This window comes from Dromaius novaehollandiae, chromosome 1, assembly GCF_036370855.1.
Source record: "Dromaius novaehollandiae isolate bDroNov1 chromosome 1, bDroNov1.hap1, whole genome shotgun sequence".
NCBI classification, from domain to species: domain Eukaryota; kingdom Metazoa; phylum Chordata; class Aves; order Casuariiformes; family Dromaiidae; genus Dromaius; species Dromaius novaehollandiae.
The window spans coordinates 74,324,474-74,342,878 of record NC_088098.1 but is presented as its reverse complement, the minus strand read 5'-3'; the positions used below and the strand labels follow the sequence as shown (position 1 = coordinate 74,342,878).

General features: G+C 37.8%; 1 protein-coding gene across 8 annotated transcripts in view; it reads right to left on the bottom strand.

The window, feature by feature from the left end:
* The window catches only part of ARHGAP8 (Rho GTPase activating protein 8), a 101,405-nt gene that overhangs the window by 70,891 nt on the left and 12,109 nt on the right, over window positions 1–18,405 (bottom strand). For 7 of the 8 annotated variants that reach the window (XM_064516875.1, XM_064516889.1, XM_064516894.1 and 4 more), the window contains 2 exons: window positions 8,772–8,883; window positions 5,442–5,579 (listed from right to left, as the gene is read on the bottom strand). In XM_064516875.1, the coding sequence (XP_064372945.1) occupies window positions 5,442–5,579; window positions 8,772–8,808 (175 nt within the window). In that variant the 5' untranslated portion in view covers window positions 8,809–8,883. Of the gene's footprint in view, window positions 1–5,441; window positions 5,580–8,771; window positions 8,884–9,156; window positions 9,235–18,405 lie in introns of all 8 variants that reach the window. The other variant, XM_064516869.1, reaches the window with a different exon arrangement.

Here is an 18,405-nt window from a genome sequence, read left to right as displayed (position 1 = left end):
CACCAACTCTGAATTCCGTAAGTCAGCCCCACAAAGTTCCCTCTCCGTGTTCCTTAGTCTGAATTCCACTCACATCCCCCTGTTCATTTAGGAAAAAAATTTCTTTGAGAGGACTGCACCTGGCTGATTCTGGAAAGTACTAAAAATGCAATTAAAGTCGAGCTTATGCTCAGGTGTTTTCCTAAATAGGAATCACTGCAAGCAACTGTTTAAGAGATTTCCTGCATCAAGACCCTTGTTCACTCCTTTCAGAAAACAAAGATTCCTCAAAGATTCCTCCAGGTACAGTTGCTTTTGTTTTTGTTTTTTCCATTTTGGCTATGAGAAATATTTTGCCATAGCACATTTTCTTTGGGTCAGCTGAAAGCAGAAGGGACAGCTGGCTTTTCGAAGTAACTGATTCTTTACATTTTTTTGCCATTCTTAAAGTATGCAAAATGAGTTGCAGTAAGAGCAAGTTCATGAAGCTAAGTCTGGTTGACTCTCTGGAGGAAAATAATGTTCTAGTCTTAAAAGAGGCACTGAAAGTCAGTACTGCTTTCAGTGATGCAAAACTAAATATCAAGACTAAATATTTTGCTAACTCACAGGAAGTGTAAAAGAAAATATAAGGAAAGCAAAGAAACAGCAGAATAGTCAACCAGAAAGGGGATATAATCTATGTATTTTGTGAAGGGGAAATATTGCCAGGCTAGTCTTTTAATAAGGTATATTCTGGTGTAGAATGATCCGTGGTATACTTTCAAGATACGCAACCCTAAAATCAAATTCACACTCATATTTGAAATTGGCACTTCAAGATATCATTTATTTTAATAAGCCTATTGCTCTTAAGTGGTTGAAATCAAATATTTAAAGCAGACCCTTCTATTTTCTGATTCAGCAAGAAAACATGTCCATATATTTTGATGTAATTAAATCAGTTTTATCTTAAAAAATTCTGCTACTACTTACAGTCTGATGTTCAAAAGCAAGAAATGCAATAAAGAAGGATTTATTTCTTTTGACATTCTCAGAATACAATAGCTGGAGAAAGAAGCAGCAGGAAAACTGACCCAGAAAGTGGAAAATCCAAGTTCAATTCCTGCCTGTGCCTGAAGGATTTGAACTTGTTTCTATGATTCAGGTAAGTTCCCTCTTTCTAGAGCAGGGAGCATTCTTCATTGCTTTCAATCTTTATTCTGGAGTTCCCCTCATAACAATTGAGAAGGAAAAATGACAAGACCCACTGGTTAAGATACGCTTTGTAATGTGTGTAGCTCACATTAAAATCTGTTCTTGTGCTGCAAACGGGTTATGAACTGCAGCCCTCAGCTCCAGTACCCAAGGTTTCTCCAATTGACTTATTCCTTTTTTTTTTTTTTTTAAACCCCTCCCCCCAACTGGTATTCATGAAATAACAGAGATCCTGATTTCAGAAATGTTTCGGAAATAAAAATTGGATAAAGTAAATCTTCCTTTAAGAAAAAAAGCTTTAAACTCATTTTTTTCCCATGACAGTGCAGCTTATACACTATGGATCTGCTCCTGAAGGTATTGGAGGAAGCGGGAAAGTTACCACCGATGTAGACTGATAAAGACTTGTATCTTAAGCCTATCTGGTAACTCACTGCTGTTTCACTATTTGCTAATTCACTACTGTTTTACCTTATATGTTACCAAAACTAAAGTACTACTTTAACATTCATAGCCTGATCTACATAATACTATTCTAATCAGTTTCTAATATTCTAATCAGTTTCCAAATGCACTGGTCTGAAACGAGAAATGGCCATGAAATGAACTGGAGCTTGAAGAAAAACATGAACACTCTCTCTCAGGACAGGCTGAATACCTGAAATCTTTAAATATAACTAGAAAAGGAGTAAAAGGCTAGTGAAAACATTGATTTAAAACAAAGACAGACTTTGCTTCCATTAGCAAGTTTAGCCTAACGCATAAAAGGATGTGACTTAGCATTAATGAAATCACAAGCATCAGAAATAGCCTTCCACTTAATCAGCGCATATCCAAAACAAGGTACCAGAAGAAATTATCAGCAATCATATTATGAAAGCAAACTATACAAAATAAAGAAGCTTGATGCATCATATGTGCTTAATAAATCCTTCATTTTTGCCCCAAAGAAAAAAAAACATCTTGAATTTCTTTTTAAGCAAGTCTGAAAATTCAAAATGGAAATTAAAAAACAGCATTGCAACACTGCTGCCATTTAGGTATGCTTAAAGTAGTCAACACATTGGTATTCGTAGGATAAATCACTATGTAATAAACAACCATTAAAACCTGTACCTTTCAAAAGTATCCCCTATTAATTAATTTGTATTTATACAGTGTGAAAATTCACTCAAAAAATCTCCTTTGCAGACAGTCAAAGCTATTGTTATGGAAAGCAAGTACAAGTCACTTTATGAGAAGCGAGGTGCAATTTTAGGGTTTTTTTTAAATAACTGTTGGAAACTATATCACTGTAAGAGATGGATAAATTACTGCAAATATTTTCACCTAAATTCTGTGTTCTCCTTCTTCAATAATGGCAGACAATATGTTTCATTGTCTTTCAATCACAGAATTAAGACAGAAGGAACAGCTTGCAGAATTGCTTTAAAACAGCCATTCAAAACACTGAAATTATACTTTGTCTTACTCAAGGAGATTATTATGAACTGTAATAAGCTAGGAACAAACCATTAAAAAATGTTTCATTCTCAAAAGGGAATGGCCTTTTGCAAGATGGGAAAGAGGTATGAAGAGCTTGCTCTTGCTGCACTTGATTCTAAATCCAGAGAACATTCAAATCTGACTCAACACCAATTAACATTGGGGATAAAGTAGTCTCATTTTGTGGAAGTGGAGTGTGCCTTCTGATGATATTTTTACCTTTTGCATGTTCTGCATTCATATGCACACCTCTGCATTCTCTTCTTAGATTATATTACCAGAATTATTTCTTTATTTTTGTATACTGCATTCTGATGCGTGGCTGCTGGCTTGTGCTTTGCATTTAAATTGTCCAGTCTATTTGCAAAACCCCATCATGCAGTTCTGACAGATGTGGCAGCTAAACTCACTCTTTTCTGAGTTTACGTAACGGTTAGGGGGCTCCCCCCCAGCATCAAAGACTACAGCATTAAGGAAAAATCATTACAGATAATCATACATTTCAGCCAAGATTCATCTTGTGAATACCTGTGTCAGCTTCAGTGAAGTTACACCAGGAGTATATCTAACGTTTGGATTTATTCCAAGCAAATACTGATATGGGGCAAGTTCTAAGAGGAAACAGTGGAAGCTACCAGTAGTTCTCTTAAAAAAAAAAAAAAAGCACTGCAGGTCTCACTTTGGACTACCCTGAGACACATTCCCATTCTCTAATACAGAAGTAAAGTGAAGGTAAATGCGTAAAATTACGCCAGGTGAGAATGGAGCCAGGAATGGAAAGGTTAGTTAACATTCTGTCCCCTCTGTATGTTCTCTGTTTCACTAGCAGTAAAGCATGAATTTTTAAAAGGAGGTGTTCCGGTATATTTCATTTTCTCATTCCAAAATTTTCTCCCTTTTCTGAGTTTCCCTACCATTTGATCTCCTCTGAGTCAAAAGACAGTGTCAGCCTGAGAATGAGAAAGTTAAGGCTTTTGTTTGCCTTGGTAGTAAGTAAACTGTTATTTATCTTTTTAAATCAGCAAGGAATGTCTTATTGGCCACTTGATCACAACACAGTAGGGTTGCCAACTTGTCCCCTCCCCTCCAGTAATGAAGGATGGAAAAGAAGAGTTATTTCAACTGCAGACTCAGAAGCTCCAGCTCAGCATCAGGCACTCTGCCTATAGCTGCAAAAATCATGACAATTCCTCCAAAGGAGACAAACATAATGAGGATCCTTTAGAAGTAACACCAGCTAAAAATTTGTCTGTTTTAAAACAGACAAATACCAAGTGCTAATAAGAAGCTTCCAACTTCCAGGGCAGCTTTGAGGAGCAACAACAAACACCTACTAAATAGTTGTGCATGATCACAGTAAAGCTGAAGCAGTAAAACACATGGCCTGTCACACCTGGACGTGGAGTATACCAGCAGGATAAAAAAAAGTTCTTGACAGAGATCTCTTAAAACATTACCATATAGCAGTGCTTAATACAGCATATGGGAGAGGTTCTTAGATGGACAGTTGTAGTACCCCTGGCATTTCCAGGGTGTCTGTTAACGTATCTATTTCACACTGTCAGATTTATTTCAATAATTTCACTAATAACTTCTGTATCTTGGTATTTCCCCCATCCCAAAGCTGGTACTTGAGCGAAGAACATCCTAGAGAATCAGTAGGTAGTAGTTTTTGAATCACAAGAGTTTGAATCTGCTATTCCCTTGTCTATGGAATTAAGTTTTATGTCAGGAGGAGATTTTTTGATTAAGGTAAAAGGTAATATCTACCCTGTGTACAGCTAGCTTCAAGAGGAGAAGTTAGGATGGGTGAAATTCTCCTCCCACTATAGTCAGAAGTCAAGTCAATACTGATTTCACTACCCTATTCAATCACATTAGAGGAATGGTTTCCCTAAAGTTCACATGCACCTGGATTAATAAACCAATGAAATGATGACACTCTGTTTATGGCCCTAATTCAGGAACACACATATACATACACACTTCAGTTCATAGGTTTCCAGGAAGCTCACAATCCAGGCACATTAAAGCATGAGGCGCAAAAAGTACACGCAATATAACAGAATCTGCAGATGAAGAGTCCTAAATACTGTTGTTTACTTCTTACTGTATAAAACTCTTAAGTTCAGGAGTGTGATTATAATGTTATTTTAACAAGCACATTAATACCAAAAAAGAATCAAAAGTAAAAAAAACACGCAATGCATGCTTTAAAGAGGTGCTTTTATTTCACAGATGTGCCTACCTGTCCTATTAGTATGTTACCAGAAACATGTTAAAATAAATAACTGTAAACATCAAATTATCCAATATTCAAATATAGTATGTACCCACAGCTTCTCTTCATCACTGCATCAACAGTTTCCCTTCTGCCTTTTATTAGTTTTTATACAGTAACCCATATCTCTTCAGTTGCACTTTCTTTCCCGGGCAGACTATAAAAATGATTACATGCGTGGCTTCATAACACTTCAGGTTATTCAGAAAACAAAACAGCTTATCACTCAAATAAAGCATAGATTTGTTACAGTCAGTATTTAGGCTTTAGATTATGATATATTGTAATGGTTATATTCTAAAGTAAGATTAAGCTCAAACATTTGGCTCATAATTCATCTGTAGAAAAGCACAGGATCACATGTTACTACTTTTCACCTGCTTTTCAGGATAAAGGCTGAAAGTATTAACATGATTCTGATGCATCACTGAGGAGTACAGTATGAAAAATGGGATAAGGGGTCTAGTAAGCTGAAGCTGCACTCTTTTTCCAAACATACCTCCTAATTGGATGATGCCATGTCTTGCAACATCATAGTAGGGGTGATTAATATTTAGCTCAGGATCCTCCAGTTGTGGTGGAATGAATGTTTTTTCCTGGTCAGACTGTGCATCTTCTGCTTCATCTTTCTGCAATTCTGAAGGAGCAAGCAAGAACGCTTAAGTGATAATGAACAAAGAAAAACTTCTCTCTCAGATATGTTATTAAAAGGCTGAATTTTAGCTCAGCTCTGGCAAAAACACAGGTCTTCATCCACCATTGTTATATTTTCAAACCAGTTTCTTACTTTTTCCCCATCCTCACGTGTGGGAAAATCAACCCCATAATACCTCACAGCCACCTTCACGTCCTCTTTAAAATTAGTATCCACTGCGATGCTCGCAAAAATCTCAACAACAACTGGACAGCTGGCATGCTGTGACCTTGCTATTCATGACTGCTGGTGTTCTCCTCATTTCCTACAGTCCCACAATCTGCTTGTTGTGCCCATCCACAGCTTCTCGTCTTTTACTTTGAGTTTGTCTGCATGGGGAAGTCAGTGTTCAGTATGCTAGCACGTGCATTGACAGCTACTCCACATTAACACCCCATGTGAACGCTCCCTGACAGCAGACTCATTGTCTTGCATAAAGATATCATTAACGCTCACTGACAGTGCCACACTGGGAATGTGTGGTAAACTGTCACACAACTTAACTGTGGGCTAACTTCTCTGAACAGGCAAGTCTTCACTAGGACCAGACATTCTGAATTTTCTATAGATTTTAGCACAGCAAGGTTAGACCTATTGTTAACACTGTATCTCTACTCTCTACTATGAAATACAAACAAAATTCCATCTTAGGTCCCTCCAAATCCACCATTTCCTTGAAATCCACTATCCTTCAGAACTTGCAATAGGCACGGCAGTCAAATGTCCATTCACCATACATTTCAGCTAAGTCCTGAGTGAAGGTGAAAACATCTGCTCAAAAATCCAATGAAATCAATGGGCTTCTTTTCTCTAACTTCAGTAAGTCCTGGACTAGAACCTCAAGGCACTAAATAGGCAACAAAAAGTCAATCAGTCCTGTCTTCAGAGTTTTTTTGGTTTTGTTTTGTTTTCAATCTTTTTCCAAACTGCTGCATGGTTCTAAAAGAGATGATCTTAAGTACGTATCTAAATGAACACAGATTGTGGGAGCATGATGCAAGAATTACTGATGCTAATGTTTCTGTGGTATTCAAACGAATGTTTTCCAGAAACTGACTGGAATAACATTGTATTGATGCACTAACACAACTGTCTTGATGGCCTAAAACAGGAAAAGCTGTATTTAAAGAGACAAATTAATGTTCTGCTAAGGTATACCACCCCTTGTACATCATCCACCTCTTTTATCATGCAAGTTATAATAAGATATATAATCTTACATAATAAGATGGAAATAGAAGTTTTATCCATAACACCATTAGTGCCACTTAGAAATGTACTTCGAGAATATTTTGCTTTCTGATCCTCTGCGTATTTCATATGCCTTGACCACTACCCAGCATACACTAGGGCAGAAAGAATATATTAAGTATTGATTTCAGTCAGTTTTATATACAGTAGCTAATAATTGTTAGAGAAAAACCGTTACTAAATATTTCTGAATGTTTTCCACTCACAATTTCCCAGGATCTTTCTATCCTATAAACAACTATATGAAAGTTTTATTGTCGCACTTTTATTTTTAACATGATTTGTACTAAAAACACATTTCACAAGAATGAAAAATGCCAATAATGGCTAGGCTTCTAAAAGACAAAGAGGAGTTAAGAAAACCTGTTTTTTTTTTTTTTTTTTTTTTTTCTTCCCCACAAAAGGTTTCTTTATGTCTGCCCTGGACTCACATTAAAGTCTCCACAGAAAATAAATCAGCAGTCCTGGTAAGTCTTAGAAAAAATATCTGCCTTTAGAAATAAACCATTAGCGTCCTACTCATACACAAAAAAGATATAAGTATTAGCTCCGAAGTGTGTATTTTTCTATCTTTTAAAAATCTATCATATATAAAAAAAGCCTAGAGTAACCTTAACTGGAACAGTATTCTTTCACTTTAGAATGATTCTGATGAAAGAGCTGGGAAGAATAATATAACATAATGCAGTACATGATTTAAATACATTAAAAAAGGGAAGAAATGTTAAAACTACAACAGTTGGTACAAAGAGGCAGAGGCCAACCCTTTCTGTACAAATTTATTTTGTGCTATGCAAAATAATAGACAGGTTTCCAAAAAGAAAGGGTAAGTATTTGTGATCAAGTATAGACAGCCATCTAGCTTTGAGACATGAGATAAAGAACCGCAGAAGCAAAGCACACATGCATGCTCATGTGTACTACACTTATTCACAGGGACTATAGTCCCAACAGCAATCACAAACTACTCAAAAGCTAGTTACCCTGACACACGACAATTTTTTTTGTTTCTTTTGTGAACAAGAGGACTGGTGCTCAAGAGATGTTTCATAATAAATACAAATAAAAAAAAGAGTCGTTGTTGCGAACTGACAGAGACCGGAGCTCCATTTTTCTCCTGCAAATGATAGGAGTTTATTGCCCTGCTTCATGAGCCCTAGCAGAGAATCATCTGTTACTACTCGCACTGCTACTAGTGTTAAATCCTGGCTGGGAGAGAATATGAAGGGCCTGATCCAGAGCTTTCTCGGTTTGATGGAAAAATTGCTTCCAGTGGATTCTGAAGTCAGGCCTAGGAGTAAAGAAGCCTGTCTGCTGCTGGTGAAAGTCATGACATTTGGAGAAATCAGAGCTAAGGTGAGGGACAGGAGATGGGCAGGGGGAGGTAAATAAATAAATATATAAGATCTGAAAGACTCTGGCTCTGAGGTTCAGCCCAGCATCCTCAAAAAGACAGGAAAAAAAATTTAACGCTGATTTTTCAAAATGATGAGCCTCCTAATTCCATGGTCATATTGCTCAGCTCAACTAACATCTTCGGAGATAACATGCAATACAGCAATCTCTGTGCTCGTTCAATACTTGTCTCTTTGGAGTAATGACTCCCATTTGTGCCACAATATGTGATGATGGTGATACTCCAATAGCCTAGCATTGCACCAGGAACATATACCAATAATTCATACATGCTGCATGTATTAAACTAACCTTCAACCCTAATGGCTTTCATAAGGTACACAGCAGTACAGTGGCTGTAACTCATACTGGATTGCTCCAAGAAGTATTACAAAATGCTGGTGAAGCTTCTCACTTACTGAAGATGCTCTATTAAACCACCTGCAACTCCACACAGATGCCATTTGAAGTATAATAAGAAATATTTACCTATTTCAGCTAACTTCTCATAGTCAATTTCAGACATGTTTCCTGTTAAGAGGAAGCCTATGCAGATCTTGCTAACTGATTCTTGCAGGATGAAATGGTCCTTGGGTCAACCCTGTAAAAATAAAAAAAAGTAGCTGTCATCATAGCGTGGCATGTTTTACAAACTATACAGATACAAAAAGAAAACAAAAGCCCGACAAAATCTATTACCCAATTATTGTTGAAGAACCAGCTTATTTGCATTTGGGCATCATCTCCTCACAACAAGAAGCATTATGAAATACTTTTGATATAGCAGTCCAGAAAAAGACTATATTTAATAACACGACTTTCAACAAAGGTGATCTGTATTTACTTGTTTTTTTTCTGTCTTCAAAATACTTACATAACACATTTTTGATGATAGACATCAGAATTCAAGAGTATTTCACTTCTGGAAACAATGCAGTTCTTCTTAATCTACCTGCAGATATTTTATTTCTCAGATGAAGAAGAAAATCTATATTCTTATGCCAAAGTCACTTATTCTACTGCAGCTGTAAGTTTTATTACAGGAAATGTTCTTAACCTCACATTTTACATGAAATGGCATCATGAAAATTTCAAGTTAGCATTATTAACTTTTATAAAATAAAAGCCCAGCACTTCCTGCATGTAATCATTGCTGTTTGGCAAATGCTCTTAGGAGTGCTTTATAAACATAACACTAAGTAAGACACCTACAGAGAGTATCAGGAACCAAGAATACTGTTTAGAAGATCTGTCTTGCCAAGCCACTGCTCTGAGCAGCGAATAAGAGTACTTCCCTTAAATTAAAAAACTGGACCCAGATGGTTGTGGAGGTGATGGTATCTAGACATAAAATAGATGCACTCATCAACAAAGCAAGTAAACATCTGCTAACCTGTAAGCATCTGTTTACCTATTTCACTGAACAGGGAGCAGTCAACAGAATGACCACAATTTTTACATTTGAGAGCTACAGACAGGCTGTAAACTGGCTAATGCAAGGTCTATCTTTTGGCTTCAGGTTTATGCAGGCCAAATACAGTTGTGTCTTAGTATATGACTACAGCTCCCAAATACCACAGTAAAACAAGTACTTGCTAACAACCTTAATATTTAAAAGTGCTTCTGATGGCTAATAAAGAATTTCTGTAAGTTTTCATCATCATTTCACAGATCTGATACTAATGTAATAGTAATTCCCACCAAAGGCAACCATGCATTTCTACAGCATGTTGTTGTAGAGATAAAATACAAACATGGTTCTACCACTTTGAAGATTTTCAAAACTTAACAACTACTTTATAATAATCTTATTTGTTTCTTATTGAAAATAATTATCTCCATTCATGGGAAATTCTCAGTTTCGAAGCACACAGAGGGAAAAGTCCCAATAAGAACAAAAGAAAATTTTGCAATTTCTCACTGAACAACAATTTTATTTAAAAAATGAAAGCAATTCTTGGCTAGATATATTTCATTTCATGTTATTCTTACCACGTGGCATTTGAAATGATAATTCCATTGTTATTTTTAAATTATCATGCAAATAAAATACTTGGTGATTGATATTCCAGCTGGTAGTTAATTTCTTCATTATTATTCTCAGTGGTATTTAGACATTTCTAAAATTAACAATTAGTGACTGGTGCGATAATGTGTGTTTTATTTAGCAACTAATTTGTTACAGGTATTCTAGATGACCTAGCAATAGACACAGTTTGCTCATTAGTAATTGGTATATTATCTGAACATGTGTACCTGGGATGGTAAGGAGAAAATGCTACATAAGTATCTGATTCAAATAGACAACATAAAAAAAGCTTTTGAAGCAAAATACAGTGGCAAAATAAGGTCAAGAAAATGGAATGTTTCTACCTGAACACTTTGTGCCCAACTTTTTTCCTAAATAAGATGCCTAAATTTTGTAAGAATGTTTAGTTTTGATATTGAGACGTTTTCAAGAAGCTACAAATTAACTCTACAGCTCACACTTGCATTCGACTCATCTTAGCCCCCAACTACACCAAGTATTTAAAGCAGGCCTTCCAGCTCTTTGCTGAAGCTGGAACTTGACCACAGTAAGCTCTTCGCAGCAACACAGATTTTTTTTTTTGTTGATGTTATGTTCTTCCATTCAGGTTTCACAAACTACCACCAGCGCTCTGCCAAACTTTCAGAACAATGAAAGCCAACGTGCAACATATCTGATCTTCGTAGGCTCCCCATCCCAACCTAGTACGTCCCAAAGCCGTTATAAAGAAATGGGGCACCACCTCACTTCTACAGGACCTATTTATGCCAGGCTTTTCCCTCCTACTGAATTTTACCCTGTAATCATAAATGATATCATATGTCATAAAAACTAGAATGTATCTTTGACACTAATTTTTTCCGATGGGGTGAATAGTGAAAGGCTCAATGAAGTGATGGAACAGGAAAAAAAAAGTTGCCTTCTTAAGCCTCTAACTGGAAAAAAAAAAACCAATATAATCTTTCTGCCGTATAGCAGGGAATAAAAGCCAATTCCTCCCTAACACTAATTCCTTACATTATATTTAGGAGTAGCGACTCAATCTAAAGAGGACAGATTTAAATATCCCCACCAAATCTGTTGGAAAACATCTGGCTTTTAAAGAGCAAAGTTTCTGCACAAGTGGGAACATCTGTGGTAGCATTAAACATTTGCAAAACATTTAATGCACAAAGTTGCCAGGATGCTAGAAATAATTTAGATAGAATCAAGGAAGAAAGGAGATGGGGAAGAAGCCATCTGCCTGGTTTTCAGCTTACTGCTCCCTTGGGGCAGCAATTAGAAAGTTTCCAGTTACAAGACAAATTTACTGTAGCACCCTCAGAAATTGATTTCCGTTGACCGCAGCGTTCTCTGTTCCTAAGAGATAACATAAGCTCCTTAATAGCGTTCCATGCCACGTATCACCATTTCTAGTAAACTGTCAGATTTAGTGCCCTCCCCCACCTGACACCCCCCCCCCCCAAAAAAAAAGAAGATCCAAACTCTAAACCTGTTATTAAAAAAATGAAATTTGGAAGTATTTTACAAAATACCACATCTAATATCCTTCCACAGGCAAGCTTATTACTTACTGACATTCCTATAAGAGCGCTGCTTTATCGAATAGGAAGGTGGTCGCACACAGAACAGCTTGATAATGAGCTAGCATGTCCAGATGCTCCAAACAAAGGCAAGGGATTCCTCACAACATTTGTCAATGTACTGACTTCTTTGATGCCTATTCTTTTTGTTCATTCGGCTGTCAGATATGTTCTTTTTCAAATTTAAAGTGTGGTTTCTCTTCACTTTTTCTCCTAATGTTCTTGCCTTCAACTGATGCATCCTTGTGATTTTTTAAAAGGTGTGACACAGCGTACCACGTAACATCGGTAGGAAATGTACATTTTGATAAGATGGCAAGTCTGCATACACCCAACATTTGCCAAGGGGTACAGTCTACAAAACCAGGAAGAGTAATAATGCAGCAACTTTGCTGTGGAATTTAAAAACACAAACATATGAACTGAGCAGATGATACACTTGTGAAAAGTGTATTCAAAACATTCTGCTTTTCTTCCCATGGGTGGTCTGCATTATCCAGCACTTTTCCTCAATGTATTCCTTACACAAGGTATACCAAGAACAAAGCCCATACTCCTTGTGAGCATTTGTTGCAAGTATTTGGCATCTCCGATTTCATTTGCTTTAATGACATACTATTTTTTGTTGGCAATACATTGGTGAAAATTAGCTAGACCGTGCGCACAGATAGGAAGTAAACACCAAGCGGACTGATCATTAGTGAGGGTGTACAAAGCTGTACTTCTCTGGGCCTCCTTTATTCTAAGGACTGACTTGGGTCCAGTTCAGCTAATTCCAAAAGCTCATTTGCCTGCTCAGAGCTTCTGCCACGTTCTAGGTCAATTTTCATGTGATAGAATAAGGAAAATGAATAAATAAATAAATCAGGAGGATTACCGTATTTTCCACACATGTCACTCATAGTTTATCTTTTAAAAAGCAAACTCTGGTTCAGCAGCTGAGTAGCTGTACACCCATGCAAGTAATATGACTAATAGAGCTTATCCCAGCATTTCTTTCCTCCTATTGCTCACTCTGTTTTCTCATGAATTAGTCTTTTCCTCCATTAAGATCCTTGGCCCAGATCCCTCAGCATCAATCCCCATCCAACTCCTATTCTCTCAGCTTCTGCTGCTGATTTTGTGCGAAAGCCTGTGGGTGCAGGTCACCGAAGGGTATGGAGTATTACAGACGCGTTTTAAAATACCAGTGCTATGGAAAATCTTTTCTTCTTTGGAGTTTCTACAAATTATCATATCATAGAACCTGTTAAGTTTCACCTTTCAGCAGGTGCCTCATCTTTTTCTTTTCTTTTTTTAGTCTATAGCTGTTATACTAACACCTCCCAGCACTCCTCTTTCCTGCTCGCTCCCTCTATTCTCTCTTGCATCTGTTTCTTTGCGTCAGGCTGTTGTTAGGTTAAGATACAGTATTTAACAAATAGCAAAAGTTTACATGGAGGACCTAGCTTCCCCCACCATATAAAACCATTGGATGGCCAGAGCCATTTGCTACAGCATTTCCCCTGGGCAAAAAAACACTCTTCTGGGAGAGCTGGTGCCACTTTTGCCTTCTTAGCATGGTGATGCTGCCGCTGCTACAGGCTGGCAAAGGTCGTGGGGAGTGCTGCAAGCCAGGAGCGTGGAGAGCAGAGGAGGTGCAACGCAGCCCCACAGGCACAATCCTCCTGCTGCTCTAGCTTCAGCCAGCACCAAGCCACGAAGGGAGAGGCAGCCAGCGACCTGCAGCCATGCGCCCTCTCCGATCTGACAGCAGCTTGCATGCAAGGCCTGTACTCTGCGACACAGCTGCGTAGGTTTGTGATGTGGATATCCCATCATACTATTCTGACAAGAACGGAAATGGGAAGCATGTAAGCACAAAAAGAAACAGATGGATAAAACTGTTCTTAAAATAAAGTGGGTCTTGAGTTTGTCACAGTGACTCCTCCTTTCACATTCTGAGCAGTACAGACACGGCTTACTGTTTGGACTCCTGTGCTCTGCAAGGATGATAGCTGCATAATGATTTGCTGCATTTGGCATACAGCAAATAAAGCTACACGACTGCATCTGAGGTTTTGCGCAGTACTGAAATACTGAATACAGTACTTTTCAAAATGAAAATATCGGGGAGCCTGTAAAGGAAAATATTCTAGTGTTACTTCTACAGATCAATATTGATAAAAAGTTTTACTGAACCTTGAAATTAAGGCAAATTTAAATAGCTTTAATTTTATTAAATTTTCCATTTGCACGCCAATCCTAAAAATTCTGATGCACTTAATTTTACTACTATAATAAGTTGTATTGATTTTGGTGCAGTAAAGATAAACAGGCGTAAATTCTGAGAATTAGCCATATTCCTCTGAAACATCAAAACATTTTTAACCAAACATTCCATGAAAATTTCATTTTAAAAGAAAAAAGTATTCATCAAATTTTTAAGAAAACATTATTTAAGAATTTGAAGGATGATGGGTCACGCACAGGTTGCAGAATTCATTTCTAAAATGAGAAAATAATTATTATTTTGAAAACACCAATGCAAGTTTGGATTTGGGTTCTTACATACTAATATCCATCCCACCTTGTCCAAGGTAACGCTGTGCTGCAGTATCAATTTTGTGTCCCAGAAACAAGGTATGAACTGATCTGCTTTTAAGACTATAACGAAAATGTTCTCTTAAAGGGGAAGAGCAAAAACAAAAATTAAATGCATACAGCCTAACCTCCCTCCCCCTCATACACACACACTTTATCCATTATGTATCAAATCAGTTTGGGAGATTTTGAGCTTCCTTTTATGTAATAATCAGAGGCAGACAGAAGCAGAGCATACACAAAGGTTAATTCCTGTGATGGACTGAGACACAGCCTTGAAAATGAGGAAGAAAGGGAGACAGATGAGTATCTGTGCTCTATCATACCAAGTTACACACTGATCAAACAGCACTGATTTCTCCGAAAGCAATTTTATACTAGTCTCATCCATTCAGTACTTGGAAAATAGGAGAATACTGCTTACTTGGTATATATTGTCTTAGACTTGGAGAGGAACCCAAGTTCATTCAGCCATTTTTTCAGTATTTACTCCTGGATAAATTATAAAGCATTATTCTTTAAATATCCAAAAGCCTCCCATAATATGCTACGTAGTTTGGCTCTATCTAGGTATGTTCTGATGTTTCACCAATCCTGAGGACACAGCTTTGCAAAGAAAAGCAACACAAATTCAGCTTGGCAAAAGAGATGTTAAAGTTGAGATGACAGGTTACACATCATTATTACTGAGGAAAGCGCTGTGCACACATACAGGAAAAACCCAACTCCACTGAAAGAATATATGAGGTTTTGATGCCACACTTAAAACGCAGCTTTGCTCCTCTAATGCCTAGGCTACTCAGAGTACATCCACGCCATACTTCTGGGCCACAAAAAAAAGTCAACACCCACATGGCAGGGCCACACCGCACAGCCCAGTGCCACACAGCAATCCTGGCTAGTGCCTCCTCTTGGCAGAGCAATTACTGTGGACAGAACACTGGTTATTTGGCAGTTCGGTGGCCCCTGTCCCTGCAATGCATGGCACAGACTTACCTACACAGCCTTCCCCCCAAAACCCTCATTTCTTCTTCCCAGGCGCTACTGATGTATGCTTCGGACCTGGAGACTCTGGTTTCAAGGTCCATTTTTGTTGGCAACTCAGCCCCGGCTTTTTGACATTCCCACTTGCAGCTGGGATGGGGTAATCCCATCTTCTGTTCAGCCAAACGCCAGCTCTCCGGGAAGCCTGGTGCTCACTAGCACTGGGGAGGAGGAGAGGGAGTAGTGACCTGCTACTTGCTGTTCCTCCGTGACGGTTTTAAGCCATACTTTTCTGTGCCCATTCAAGTGGCTCATCTCTTTATCCCTCCTTTAACTTCTCACACCTTGCGCTCTGTCCTCCTATCCGAGTTCCTCCCTTCTCTTTCTTCCTGTCTGGCCCTCCCCTGTCTGTCCCTTTGTTTTCCCTTCTACCACAACTCTCTCATTTTCCACTTTCTCCCTCATTCCTTTATCTTGGCTTAGTTTCTCTCCACATCACTTTTACCCACCAGAGAAAAGGCAACTACCACCCAATCTCTCAGTTAAGCTGAAAGAGGGAATTACCCTGTGGGCTGGATCTGGACTGCAGGCTGCCATATGGACTTTGCTAATCTAATAAGACATTTTCTTACAGTTACATACTACGTCAGATCTCAAAGTATATGGCAAAGCGCCTGTCTCTATAATGGTTTTGATCATCTCTGTTCCACAACTGGAGTAGGCAGATAAACAAAGTCATACTTTGAACCTACAGCCTGCCCATCACTAATTCTTCCTCTGCTAGGAAGCCAGTGACACATTTTAAAGAAGAAGGAGGGGAAAGGGCAGGGGACCATGAAATATATAAGCATGCATGCATATTCCCCACCACCACCACCTCCCCTGCTGGAAGGAGTCAAAAATCCACTTATGAGAAGAATTAAGCATGTCAGTGAAATAAAAATTGTTTTCCTACTGCGTATAAATATCTGCATGTATCAGCTATTCCCAGTTCTGAAAGCATTGAAGTAAAAGGATTATTTCTATCCATTAGGAGCAAAGAGGTTTTCGAAATTCTCTTTTGTTGTCTGAAACAGTGCAGCTATTCTCTTATCACATCCACTCGTTCATCTGGCACAGCACAAGTGCATGGAAAAGAGCGCCTAATGTATAACCAATTAACAGAAAGCCATGTAAGCTTGCTGTATCATTAGGACAAAATTATCTGAACACAGATAAATGGCTGCAATATGACACACTACAACACCATTTTTTGATTCAGTGTAAATGTTTATTGACTAAACAAAGATTACCACAATGTAATCAAAATAAACATTAATGATCAGTCATCTGTGGAACTTGCTTTCTAAATTAATATACTGTAATACACACAAATGTGGCAGAATTATGTTGGGCTGAACTCATGTTTAACTAGTGCTTCCATCTCAAGGGATTAAACACTTTCAATTGCAGACAAGTATATTTTTAAGACTATTTTTTAATTAAATTAATCTGACAAGTTACTGGACAAAGGGTTGGTGTATTATGATAACAGGGTTTTTTTAATTGCATAATTATTCACTGGGGATTCCTCTGGCTGGAATAAATTAGGGCTTTTAAAATAAATTACTATTTTGCTTACATTTATGTAACACGGGACAGTGTTTCCATTTCTTGTCAAAGATGTGGTTACAGTTCATCCAGCTTACCAGCACCCCTCACACATCCTCGCTAAACCAAAATGAAATAGTACTTTAAAGCAAAGAAGCAGAATTCCAAAAGGCATTTCACATGGTGAACATACAGCTCATGCTTTAGTTATAAATCTCCATTCAAAACCAAGCAAAAATGAAGATAACAGCATCTATTGTTCCACTGTTTCTCCATCTGCACTGGCCTGTTTCTTAATCAGCATACTACAGATCCAGTTATTTGTTTGCCTGAAATCATTACTTTCCCATTAAGTCGAGAGTATTAAGATTAAACTTTCTTCCTCCCAGAAAATTTCTAATTTATCATAACTTACTGGGCAACGCAGGAGATTTAGTACTGCAAAGCCTGGTAGTGTTTTACTACAAGAGTTCAATGCATGAGCACAACAAAACTGCCAAAACACTCCAGCGAACGTTTCAGATGAGAACACAGTCATTGATTTGCTTGTGCCAAGGGGCTTTATAGGGCCCCAAACAGCTCACATTTGACAAAATCAATAGAATCAGGCAGCAACAACACCTACTTCAGATCTAACATTGAACGCAGCTTCCTTCTGTAATTTTAATACACCTCAAATTTCACCTCTATGCACATCTGCACATTCCCCCATAGGATCTTATTTTTCAAATCATATCCCATGCAAGGACAGATTTCTATAGGATGTTTTGGGGTTAAAACTGAATAAAAATTAAGAAATGCCTTTATATTTCAAGAGTTTCAAGTATTTTCTTGACGTTAGAATTGTGAAAACAACATTAAAACTTTCTTGGCTCATCTTGCCACCAAAATGTATCGAAGTATCAAAACTGATACTCACGAGAAACTAACATTTTCACACAGCACAAAGGATTCTTGAATGTATGAAACTGTGAAATAATAAATTGGCCAGGGAAGACCATAGAATATAGGGAACTAGATGAAGAAAAAAAAACCCTGAAGATAAAGAGGAAAAAAAAAGCAGATCTTTCCATCTTAAATTGTAAGGGCTGAAAAAAAATTAAATTAGGTTCAAAGTTTAAAAGACAGCTCAAAGGCTTCCTATTTATTTTCTTCCGTATTCACTATGCCCCTGTCTTACACGGGTGTAACTATTAACTGGCATGGCACACAGACCTCCAAAAGACTAGCTAAAATCTGGATGAGAAGCATCTCATGTCATGGCTCAATTATAAGTAAATTTGACCTTGCAGTTCCCAGTACTGGATCAAAAAAACTGAGGTCACATGAAAGAGGGAAATGAGACAGCATAAAT